Below are 11,967 nucleotides of genomic sequence, written 5' to 3'. Positions count from 1 at the left end.
GGGGGCCGGGGCCCCCCCCGCTGCCTTCGACTAATAAAGAGACCGGACTTTGCACACTTTTCACCAGTTTTATTGGAAAGTTCCCCCCTTCCCGAGCACCCCCCTCCTCCTGGCCCAGGCCCTGCGAACAGCCCCATGTGCACACCCACTCCCGGCCCTGCATATGATCCACTGCAGCCCCCCGGGACCCCTGCACCCCACAGAGGGGCCGGGCCCAGCCCCCATCCCGGTAGCAGTGGTGGGAGTACAGGGATACCCCAGTGCCGAGGGAAGCCCAGGCCAGGCCCAGCCCCTGCAGCAACAGACTGGGCTCAAGTGGCAGAGCCGGGGCAGGGGGGCCACGAGGGACCTTCCCCAGTAACACCCCCCCCCTCCCACACGCACCCCTCAAGTCACACCCCAGCCCCCCATAATGGCAATAAATAATCTCACACTCCCCCAGCCCCACAGCGGGGGCAGGTGCCCACAGCCTGGCCCCACAGCCTGGCCCCCCAGGACGGGGAGCATCTCCATATCCCCCTGACCCCCCGGGATGGGGGGCAGCTCCGTATCCCCCTGCACAGGGGAAGGGGCTGGCAGCACCCACCTGGCCCCCCACACCCCCCGGATCCATCCCTCAGAAGCGCAGCTCCCTCAGCTTCTGCCGCAGGTAGTGCTTGGCCTCCTCGATGCCACTCACCTTCTCCAGCTCCGTGTAGGGCAGCTGTGAGGGGACAGGGATGACGTCAGAGCGGTGACAGCATGTCTGACCCCACTTGTATCCCCAGTACCACCAGCCCACAGCCCCATTCAGCCTTCTGTGGTGGTGGGAGGAAGAACCAGGACGCAGGACCCTCCCTGGAGAAGGAGGGCAGCGCGGTTCCTGCCGAGGGGATGGACACAAGCATGGACAGTGGTGTGGGAAGTGTAGACAATTCCCAGCTCCAGGCTCGTCCAGCCTTAGCTCAGACCTGGACAGGTGGTGCAGGCACACAAAGAGAGGAGTCTCGAGCCTCACCCCACCCTCAAGCCCCTGGCAGCAGCCTCCATGAAAGGTGAGAGCTGGGGGTGTTCACCTGGAAAGAGAAGGCTCTGGGGAGACCTTTTAGAGCCCTTTCCAGCGCCTAAAGGTGTTCCAAGAGAGCTGGAGAGGGACTGGAGGGACAAGAGCCTGGAGGGACAGAGCAACGGGGAATGGCTTCCCACTGACACAGGACAGGGTTAGATGGGATATTGGGAAGGAATTCCTGGCTGGGAGGGTGGGGAGGCCCTAGCACAGGGTGCCCAAAGCAGCTGTGGCTGCCCCTGGATCCCTGGCAGTGTCCAAGGCCAGGCTGGACAGGGCTTGGAGCAGCCTGGGACAGTGGAAGGTGTCCTTGTCTGTGGAAGGGGGTGGCACTGGATGGGCTTTAAAGTCCCTTCAGTGGGGTCGTTGCTGTGCCTTCTGCAGGAGGGACAGTCCTGGCCAGCCCAGCCCAAACACCAGCTCAGGGGAGAGCTGGCCCTGCTCCTGGCCCGGCTACGCTGCTGGGCAGCTCCCAGGTGATTCCTCAGCAGAATCACGGGACTCTGGAGCTCTGCACAACCACGGGGCTCTGGGCTGCTGAGCTCCAGAATGAGGAGGAGCCAGTGCTGGCACGGCCTGGCGGCAGCAGGGGGTGAGGCAGTTTGGGAATGGCTGTGGGATGGCACGGTGGATCCACTGCTGCAATCCTGGTCCCCTCTGCAGTACAAGAGTGAACAGGACTGAGGGCTCATTTCCAGTGCCATTTTCCTCAGAAAGACTCATCCTCAGGCTAAAACCACCCACAAACAAGCATGTGGGAGCTGCACATCCTAAACCAACACCTGGAGTTTGCCAAAGGAGCTGCAACACCTGAGGGCTCTTCCAGCCCCAGCACTCGGCAGAGAGCAGCTGGAGCTGGAACCAGGGCAGGCAGGGCTCTGGCACAGAAGGTGACCCAGCCTCCCTCCTGCCCCCTCAGCACATGGGATCACAGGTCACCACATGTGGACACGTGTGTCCCTCCCACCTGATTTCACCCTGAGGCCCCACACCCAACGCCACCACTGTGGCTGTGTCTGCCAGCCCAGGCTGAACACCCTCCCCTTCCCCTCACTCAGGTTGGGTCTCAGCTCACAGGACAGACTGTCCCTTGTCTCTGCTTTCCATCAGGACTGGTGACACCCACTAGCTGCATGGAAAAAGTCCTGGATGGGGTGGGGGGGGGGGGGGGCAAGGAGACATGAGGATGAGTCAGCCCTGCTTCCTCTCACAGGGACAGGAGTGTTTACAGTGGGGATGCCAGGTCTGGGCCCATCCTTCCATGGGGATACCAGCTCTCAGCTCTGGGCCCATCAGATGCCAGCTCACAGCCCATCACCCACTGTGTCCCCCGGCCCTGAGGAGTTAGGGGCAGCCCCCACTTACCTGCACCAGACAGTATCCCAGCAGCCGCAGGTGCCGGTCCCTCATGGCCCGGGAACCCACCAGGATGTCGGAGTTCTGGCAGTAGTGCCACTTGTCATTGACCGACAGCACCACCCTGTAGAGGGGACAGCGGGGAGCACAGTGTCACTCCACACCTCAGTATCACCCCACCCTAGGGACCCTACTCCCCAGCACTGTGGCAGCTGAAGAGCAGCACCCCAAACGACCCCAGATCCTGCTGGTGGCAGGGACAGCTGTATCCAGCACCTCAGGGCAGTGGCGACATGGGTCTGTGGGTGCCCCATGGCAGTGGGCAGGAAGGGGCCAGGGCTGAGCATCTTAGGGGGCAGGAGCCCAAGGCAGTGCCAGGGTGGCTGTCCTGCCAGAAGGGACCAGGGACATGGCCCAGGGACATGGCCCTGCTCCATACCTCTGTATCTCCTCGGCACCCTGAGGCCCCTCGCCCGGCCCCCGCTTGGGGCTGGGCCGGCATGGTGAGGGTGGGGGGCCGGCGTCCTCGCTGGCTGGGGGGCTCCGCTCCTCAGGTTCCTCCTGGGCCCGTTCCCCCTGGAAGCAGCCGTGTTCTTGGCTGGGGCAGCCGGCGGTCTCCTCCTCCTCCTCCAGGATTTTGCCGATGGGGAACTGGAAGAGGGAGGTGGTAGAGGTGCGGGGGGAGCAGTCGGGGGTGCTGGGTGGCGGCGCCGAGAGGCACTCGGAGGGGCTGCTGAGTGTGGAGCTGCCCGGGCTGGCCAGGGACGGCTCCTTGCTCAGCCCGCAGTAATAGTCCGAGGGGGGCTGGAAGCAGGGCCCCCCTGGCGCTGGACAGAGCGCCGGCAGGAACCGCCCGGCCCGGCCGCTCTCCCGGGGGCCTGGGGGGCTGCTGGGCGTCTCTGGAGCAAATGGGGCAAAGTCCTGCAAGTCTGAGGTGAGGGCGAGGACACTGGACCGCAGGGACATGGTGACGGGGGACGTGGCTGGGGGAGCCCTGGAAGCTGCCGGAACGCGTGAGAGAGGCAGCACCGTGCCTGAGCGGTTGATCCACAGCAGGAAGTCTGCAGGAGACAGAACAGGGATCAGCAACTGATGGGACATGGGCTTGGGAATTCTGTGCCCCAGCTGGGAGTCTGTGCCAGAGGCACAGGGGAACCCCCCATTTCTGCAAGGGGAGGGCTCAGGGAGCTTTGTCCCGAAGGCAGGGACAAAGCAGCCAGAGCTCATTCTGCCCTAAATAAACTCCCATCCTCAGCCCCCAGACCCCACCTGGCAGCCCTCTCCCCACAGCCCAGGGGGGTTACCTGTGCAGTACCCAGGGGGGAGCACCTCGTCCTGCCGGTAGCATTCCTCCCCCACCAGCTGTCGCAGCGCCTCGGCCACCAGCCCCTTGTAGCTGCAAGGAAGGGACAGTCAGGGGGACACTGCAGGGGCTGGCACATCCCCCCAGCACTGCTGGTGCTGAGTACATCCACACAGAGACGGGAACCCCCAGGAGCAGGAACCACAGAGCTGGAGTTTTGGGCTCTGCTGTTGGGGGTCAAGAGGGGATGGGCTCCAGTTCCTTCTGCAGAAAAGCTCCTTGCAGTATTGGGACACTAAAAGCCTCCCAAAAGGGCTGCCCAGGGCAGGGGGAAGTCCCCATCCCTGAGGGAATTTAACAGCCACATGGATGTGGCACTTGGGGACATGGTCAGTGGTGGCCTTGGCAGTGCTGGGGGACAGGTAGACTCCACGGTCTCCAAGGCTTTCTGAACCCAAACAATTCTGCAATTCTAAATGATTCTGTGATTCTACAGAGCTACCCCACAGGCTTTGGAGCTGCCTTTATAGGGGCCTTTATCCCGGCACCATCTGGGATCCTTCCAGAGTAGGTCACAGACCCCGTGTCCCCCACTGCGAGGGACAGCAGAGGGGTGCTCCCCCTCTCCCCCCCACCTGTACTTCCTGTTGGCCTCGTCGGCAGTCAGGGCGTGCTCGAACATGAGGACGCGGTAGCGCGGGTCGAGGCGGGGGCCGCTGTACTCGCGGAACTCCAGCTCCACCGCCGCGTCCAGCAGCGACAGGTACCGGCGCACAATCAGCGCATAGGGGCTGCCTGTGGGGGGCAGCTCAGATGGAGCCCACCGGGATGGGCATCCCCTCACCCAGCCATGCTGCTGGGGACCACCCTCACCCCAGCCAGGGCTCTGCCAGCTGGGAGCACCCTGGCAAAGGCCCAACGTACTCATGACATTGGTGATGAAGCCTGGGGAGAAGACCTGGTGCAGGACAGTCTGCGGGAAGTGGCTGAGCTGGAACATGGACATGAGGATGTTGACGGTGGCCAGTGGTGAGCTGCTGGCCTTCTGCTCCAGGATGGCCTCCAGCTTGGGAAAGAGCTCGCCGTGGTTGGAGGGGCGGTAGTTCATCCGGCTGAAGGGGAACACCAGCTTCTGGATCACCTGTGGCAAGAGAAGAGCGTGGGACCAGGGTGGGACAAGGGACAGGTCGGGGCCACCTGCCCAGTGCCATGAAGAGACGGGTGCTCAGAGCCTGCCAGGATGGGGGCATGACCCCTGGTCCCCTGGAATGCCCCATCACGATGGAGAAGAGCCATGGCTCCTTTGCCCAGGTGTGCCCACAGATGGAGGTGACCCCATAGGTGGGGCGAGCGCTCACCTTGCTGTCGAGCTGCTCCCCACGCTTCAGCAGGAAGTTGGCGATGGTGTCGAGCAGCCGCGGCTCACGCAGCCGGTGCCGCGCCACGTACTTGGCGATGAGGGCCATGGTGTAGGGGGTGAGGTTCTCTGCCTTCCGGGGCAGCCACTCTGCCGAGCCAACACAGTGGGGAGGCCGTCACAGGGGCCAGCTCTGTCCCCGCCGCAGGTCCTCTGCGGCCACCATAGCTCGGGTAGGTGGGAGGACAGGACCGGACAGTAGCGCCAGTCCTAAAAACCTCAAAAGCCAGGCAGTTCCTAAAAACCCTCAGGTGAGAGGCTCAGGCAGATTCCTGTCATGCACAGCCAGAAGGCACAGCTGGAATGTGCACAGGTGAGGCCTTCTGTAAAACCCCACCAGAACTCCACTGTGCCCAGCCTGGAGGCACTGTGGGAAAACAGTCCCTGGAGGAATGGGGGGCTCCTGGTCCCTCTCAGTCCCTGGAGGAATGGGGGGCTCCCAGCCTGTCAGAGGGCTGGGCAGTCAGTGACAAGGGTGGCCACAACACAGGGCTCCTTCTGTGGCTCAGCAGGGCCCCAGCTGGGGCTGTCACCACCCAAACACCCCCAGGGCCAGGGAAGGCGTCTGCGAGGTTGCCCCCCACCTGGCCAGGGGCCCCCATGTCCTCTGCCTGACCAGAGCTCTGCACCCCCCATGCGGGTGGCAATGCTGGGACCCCACCTGGGCACCCCTCACCTGCCATGCTGCGAATGAAGCGCTCCTGCCGGTTCTCGTAGAAGAGCTGGGAGCTGAAGATGGCCTCCAGGGCCTTGTTGTTGGCCTCCTGGGCACACAGGGCCAGCATCTCGTCCAGCAGCGCCAGCTCGTGCTCCCGCATGGCGCTCACCTGGCCCAGCGTGTGCCGCACCAGCCGCAGGATCTTGCGGTTGTTGATGAGCTGCTGGTCAGAGGCCGCGTGGCCCTGCAGCGCCTGCGCCCGCAGCCGGTAGTAGGAGAGCAGCAGGAAGAGGGTCTGGGGGTGCCGCTCCTTCTCCAGGTGCCGCTCCAGGCTGCTGAGGCAGGACTCGACCAGCGGGTGGGGGCTGGAGGGGTGCAGCCGCATCACGCTGCTGAACACCATCGACACGTCCTTCTGGTTGAAGCGGCCCAGGCGGCTGCGGGACTCATCCTCCAGCACCCGCACGAGCGGTGACTCCCCGGGCAGCCCTGCAGGGGGGACGGGCACAGGCACGGCTCAGATCCTGGGCATGGCTCAGCCCCATGGCACAGCCACCTCTGGAGCTTGGGCAGGAGCCCACTGCCGTGACTGCATGGATGTGCTGGATCAGTGACCAAACGAGAAGGGGAAGGGGAAGCACTAGCAGAACATCAGCGCATCTGCACCCATGGAAAACACTGCATGGAACGGCGGAGTCATTCCCACCCATCCCACTGGAATGGGAGCCCTGCAGCTCACCCACAACAGCAAGTTCTTTTCTAACTCTCAAACATCCCAAAGATAAATAATTCATAGAATCCCAAAATCCCAGACTGTTTTGGATTGGAAGGAACCTTAAATCCCATCCAGTTCCATCCCTCTGCCATGGGCAAGGACACTTCACTAGACCAGGTTGCTCCAAGACCTGTCCATCCTGGCCTGGAACACTTCCAGGGACTTTGGGCACCCAAAAAACTCACCTCAAAAAGTTCGTAAAAAAAAGTTGTGGTTGGAAAACAACTGTGACATCCCATGTGACCAAACTAAACCCTGTTTGTTCCATCACGGACTAATCCTTTGGCTTTTTTGACCTTCTCCCGTTTCCCAGTTCAGCTTTAGCTTGTGCAACCTGGCTCCCAGGGAAACACTTCCCTGCAGCTCAGGACGTGTTATCCAGGCCTGGGCACAGGCTCAGTGCCTTGGCTGTCAGGAGGGATCTCCTCAGCAGAGGCAAAGAGCGTTGAGGGGCATGGAGCTTCCCATCGCCCTAGGATTTGGGCAGGCACAGGCCAAGGGGCAGCGCAGGGCGAGTCACTGTGGGTTATTGTTAACCAGAACTCAGGAGGGGGAACGTGCAGATTTGGTCTGAGCAGCTGCTTTGTTCCATAAAAAGGCCTCAAAAGAAAGCTGGAGTTTGTGTTAATGAGGGACAAGGGGGCAGAACAAAGTGGGGGGCACAGCAGAGCTGTGGGGGGCCCAGCATGGGGAGCCTGGCGAGGGCAGCAGCGCCGGCAGCTCCGGCTCAGTGTCAACAAACACCCGGCGCCGCAGGCCTGGGGCCGACGGGCAGAACCGGCCCCCCCACCCCCGGCAGGGGCTCGAGTTACTGCGTCAACAGTGGCCGGGCGGTTCCACCGAGCCCTGGCCCAGGAAGGCCGTGGGGAACGGGAAGGAGAACAGGATGGGGGGAGCCACGGGCAGGAGGGCAGGCACCCGCCGGATTGTGGAATCCTGGAATTGTTTGGGTGGGAAGGGACCTTAAAGATCACCCAGTTCCAACCTCCTGCCATGACCAGGGACACCTTCCACTACCCCAGATTGCTCCAAACCCTGTCCAGCCTGGCCTTGGACACTTCTAGGGACAGGGCAGCCACAGCTTCTCTGGGCATCCTGTGCCAGAGCCTCACAACCCTCTCAGGGAAGAATTCCTTCCCAGTATCCCATCTAACCCTGCCACCTGGCAGTGGGAGACCATTCCCCCAGTCTTGTCCCTCCAGGACCCTGTCCAAAGTCCCTCTCCAGAGCAGAGGAGCTCCAGCCCTTGGAGCATCTCCATGGCCTCCCCTGGACTCGCTCCATGTCTTTCTGCTGCTGGGCTTCAGAGCTGGAAGCAGCACTGCAAGTAGGGCCTCACCTGCATGGGGGAGAGGGAAAGATTCCCCCTACTGCCCTGCTGTCCACTCCTCTTTGGATGTAGACCCCACCCCCTTCCTCGCAGCAGAAGAACTTGTAGGGTCACCTCAGCCCACAGAAGGAGAAGCCTCCGGGATGCAGCCTCCCCTGGGACACAGCCCCTCAGGACGGGGCCTCCCCAGCTCAGTAGCACCCCAGGGAAGCTGCACAGGAACCCAAATACCTCAAACCCTCTCTCCCACATAGCAACACCTGGTGACATGGGGCTTGTGCCCTCCAAGAGTTCAGCCAAACCCATGGTCTCCCCCATCGGTGCCCAGGTGTTTCCTGGTTTTCAGGGCTTGGAACTCAGCTCCAGAAGTGGCTGATACACATCCTTCCAGGCAGGGCTGCCCAGCACCGTGACTCCCCTTGGCTCCAGCACTGACCTTGTGGTCAGCCAGGGATACTCAGCCCTCCTGCCCCGGAGGAGCAGAGCATCCCTGCTGAGCTGAGCTCCCCGCGCCCTCCTGCCCCCTGACCAGAGCCCCCAAGGGTCATAGCTCCATCTGCTACAAATCCACCACCACATAAATGCCCCCAGACCCGGGCCCTGGCCCCTGTTGCAGCGCTGTGCTCCCCCCCGTCCGAGATCCCTGGGGGTGGCTCACCCAGCGCGGCCGCTGCGTACAGGCAGTTGACGATGCTGAAGTTGTCGAACTTGGCGCAGCCGCTGACGATGGCCTGGCAGAGCACGTGGAACTCGGGCTGCTCCAGCACCTGCCCCGCGGGCCCACGGCCGTCCCCAGCCCCCATGGGCGGCCCTGGTTGCTGCTGCAGGAGCTGCCCCAGCTTGTGAAGCGCTATGGGGTAGTGACTAGCCGACACCTTGCCCGGGTTCTGCGTGACCCAGCGGAGCACCTCACCCACACTGCGTGAACGCTCGATCAGCCGCTTCATGGTGAAGAAGGTGTCGTAGCTCATCTTCTCGTGGATGAAGTTCCAGCTCTTCCTCTTGCCATGGGCCCGGCCCCGGCCGCCGTCCGGGTGCACGGTGGGCAGCAGCCCATGGCCGTAGGGGTCCAGGGGCAGCAGCAGCCGCGGCCTGGCCTTGCCGGCGCAGCAGCAGGCGGGGAACATCGCGGCACCGCGGCGCTCACGGGCAGCCGGGCCCCGCGGGCCCGCCCGGGTCAGAGCGCGGAGCCATGGGCACAGCAGCGGGCACAGCATGGCGGGGGCGGCGCGGCGCGGGGGGCTCCGCGGCTCCGGAGGACCCTGCGGGACAGACCGGCGGGGACGTGACGGGGGGAACGGTGGGACAGCCGGGGCCGGCGGGGGGCACGGGCGGCCGCGGGCACTCCCCGACCTGGCAGGGACTCACCCCGTGCACAGGGATCCCAGCCCCCGGGTGCCCCCGCCCGCACAACCACCCGCACCGGGCCCGCCACCGTGTCCGGGCCCGCGTCCCGCGCAGCCCCGTGGTGCCCTCCGGCCTGCCCGGTGTCCCCCGCCCCACAGCGCCCGCCCCTCTCCCGGGCACACACCGACCTCCAGCCGGTACCAGGCCCGCCCTAGCCCCCCCGGCTGGCTTCCCCGCCCCCCATCCGGGCCGGCCGTACATGGCGCTGGCGGCCGCTCGGTCCCGCCGCCACTCAGCGCCGCCGGGACATGGACACGGCCCGGGAGCGCAGCCCCGCCGCCATCTTCCCGCGGCCCCGCCCCACGCGCGGGACTTCCGGGGCGGGGCCGGCGCGCGCGGCATGCAAATCACCGCTGCGCCTCCGCCAATGAGCGACAGCCCCGCTAAGAGAGGGGCGGGGCCGCGGGCGCAGGCGCGCTAAGGCCCTGCGGAGCGCGTGGCTGGAGGCGCCAGGCCCCGCCCCCTCCCGGAGCCCCGCCCCCCCGCCCGGTCCCGGGTCCCAATTCCCCGTTCCCCGGTCACCCACTCCCTCCCCCTTCCCCGACCCACGGAGCAGCAGAGCCGGGACGCCACGGCGGGTCACAGTCCTTCCGCTTTAATCGGAACGGCGGTGGGGGGTGGGACCCCCCAACAAAGCATCGGAATCCCCGGGACAGTGGGGAGTGCAGCGACCCCCGGCACCGGGACCGCCCCGTCACAGCACATCCCGCCGGCAGCAGGACCCTCGGCACCCCAGGGCTTGTGTGCCCCTGCCCAAGCACCGGGACACTCAGGAGCAGCCCCTTGGGAGCTGCTCTCCCACGAGGAGAAGCTCCGCAGGCACGGACACCACCCCGGGCAGGACCGCACCCGAGAAGCTTCTGCATGCAGTGGCTGGGGGGTGCTCCGTGCAGGGACAGGGGGCACTGGGACGCCGCCAGAGGTAGCTGAGCCCTCATTCCTGCAACAGCCCCTGAATGCAGACAGGGCATGGGTGGGTGCCTGCTCTGGACCCCTGGGCCCCTGGGGGGGACACAGTCCAGGGCCCAGCCCCCCCGGTTCAGGTGCAGTGGGCAGACCCCATGTGCCCCCGATATGTTGGGAGGGCTGAATGCAGAGCCCCCCATGTCCCAGGTGGATTGGGCAGGCTCTAAGCGTCCCAGGTGTGGCCCTAGGTCCCCCACGTCCCAGGTGCTGATCCGGGCTGCGCTATCTGCGGTACATGGCGAAGGCCACGAAGGTGACGAGCAGGGTGAGGCCGGCCAGGCAGGTGGTGGCGGTGGCGGTGAAGACGTGGCGGTGCTGCAGCTGCAGGTACCAGAGCAGGGCCAGCAGCAGCACGAAGAGCGGCAGCGCCAGGCTGCCCACGCCCAGTGCAGCGGGTGCGGGGCTGTGGGGACCGGGGGTTCCGGGGGCCGTGGGGGCCACGCTGGGCGGGGACAAGTGGCAGTGCAGGACGCTCAGGTGGCCCAGGTGCAGCCCTGCCAGGCTCTGGGCATCGTCGCGCAGCAGCTGCCCCTGGTAGATCAGCCGCACCTGCTGCTCCTGCCCGGGGAAGTAGGTCCTGGAGGAGACAGGGACAGGGGTCACACTGCTGTCAGGACGGGCCCCTCTGACCCACCTCCCGTGACTGTGCCCACCCTGACCTCTCACCCCACCCATGCACCTGAGCCCGTGTGTCCCCATCAGCCACCCCAAGCATCAGTTGCCAGGCCAGTTCCTCCATCCACATCCTATGAATGTGCCCACCCTGATCCCCCACCCTGCCCTGAACACCTGCCCCCCTTCCTGTCCCTGGTCCCAGCTGCCATCTGCCAGGACAGTCCCCTCTGTCAGCGCCCCCACCACGACCCTCCAGCCCTGCCCACACACCCGAGCGCGTGTGCGCCCGTCAGCCAGCCCAGGTGTCCCCTGCCAGCATGGGCTGTCCCACGGCCCCGCCAGGGATGGGCACCGGTACCCGGGCACAGGCCACCTGCCCCGGGACACCGCGGTTCCCTGCCAGGTTCTGCGGGGATGGGAGGGACGGCCGGTGGGGTCCGGGGACGCCCGAGCCGGGACAAGTCGCCCCTGCCCACACGCCCTCACCTCTTGAGCGTACCGACGGTGTCCCCGGGGCGCACCCGCGCCAGCCGCTCCGTGTCGTTCAGGAACTTGAGCCGCAGCACCAGCGTGGGCTCGGCGGGGCCCTCGGAGGCGGTCGCAGGAGGGTGCCGCTGCCGCAGCCCCGCCGCCTCATCGGGGGCCGCCGCTCCCTCGGCCGGGGCCGGGTCCTTGCGCTCGGCAGGGACCGTGCTCGGGGCCGCCTCAGTCGGCGGCGCCGCGGGCTCGGGGGCGCGCGTGGAGGCCCAGGCGAGCCCCAGCACGGCGGCCGCCAGCAGCAGCACGAACAGCACCGTCACCTCGTCGCCGACGCCCTCGATGAGCGCCATGGCGGCGGCAGGACCGGGGGACGCACCGGGAGAGGGTACCGGACGGGCACGGCCTCAGCCCGCGGGGCCGCGGGGAACCGGGGCCGCGGCCACGGCCGCACCGGACCGGGCTCGGGCCGCCATCGCGCCGCTTCCGGCCGGGCGCGAGGGGCGATGGGACATGTAGTCCTGGCTGTAGGAGCCATAGCGGGGTGTGGCCGCCGTGCGGAGCACGCCGGGAATTGTAGTCCCAAGCCCCCGGCGCCAGGCTCGTACTCCCAGAATG

At 65.8% G+C, this 11,967-nt stretch overlaps 2 protein-coding genes across 2 annotated transcripts; both read right to left on the bottom strand.

Moving 5' to 3' along the window:
- Window positions 1–394: 394 nt before the first annotated feature.
- On the bottom strand, window positions 395–9,603 carry FASTK (Fas activated serine/threonine kinase). Its single transcript, XM_082280415.1, has 10 exons — window positions 9,491–9,603; window positions 8,543–9,146; window positions 5,798–6,268; window positions 5,063–5,211; window positions 4,629–4,845; window positions 4,340–4,499; window positions 3,706–3,797; window positions 2,841–3,462; window positions 2,411–2,525; window positions 395–703 (listed from the first exon to the last, which is right to left on the bottom strand). Exons 2-10 carry the CDS (start codon window positions 9,099–9,101, stop codon window positions 617–619), a joined length of 2,472 nt encoding a protein of 823 aa, XP_082136541.1. The 5' UTR covers window positions 9,102–9,146; window positions 9,491–9,603; the 3' UTR covers window positions 395–616.
- A 285-nt stretch (window positions 9,604–9,888) lies between these two features.
- Window positions 9,889–11,824, bottom strand: TMUB1 (transmembrane and ubiquitin like domain containing 1). The gene is made up of 2 exons (XM_082278630.1): window positions 11,359–11,824; window positions 9,889–10,834 (listed from the first exon to the last, which is right to left on the bottom strand). The coding sequence occupies exons 1-2, from the start codon at window positions 11,700–11,702 to the stop codon at window positions 10,480–10,482; spliced, it is 699 nt and encodes a 232-aa protein (XP_082134756.1). The 5' UTR covers window positions 11,703–11,824; the 3' UTR covers window positions 9,889–10,479.
- Between the last annotated feature and the right edge of the window lie 143 nt (window positions 11,825–11,967).

The sequence above is a fragment of the Coloeus monedula genome (genome assembly GCF_965178545.1).
Source record: "Coloeus monedula genome assembly, chromosome: 1".
NCBI classification, from domain to species: domain Eukaryota; kingdom Metazoa; phylum Chordata; class Aves; order Passeriformes; family Corvidae; genus Coloeus; species Coloeus monedula.
Note: the sequence above shows the minus strand (reverse complement) of the source record. Positions and strands in the feature narration are given on the sequence as shown.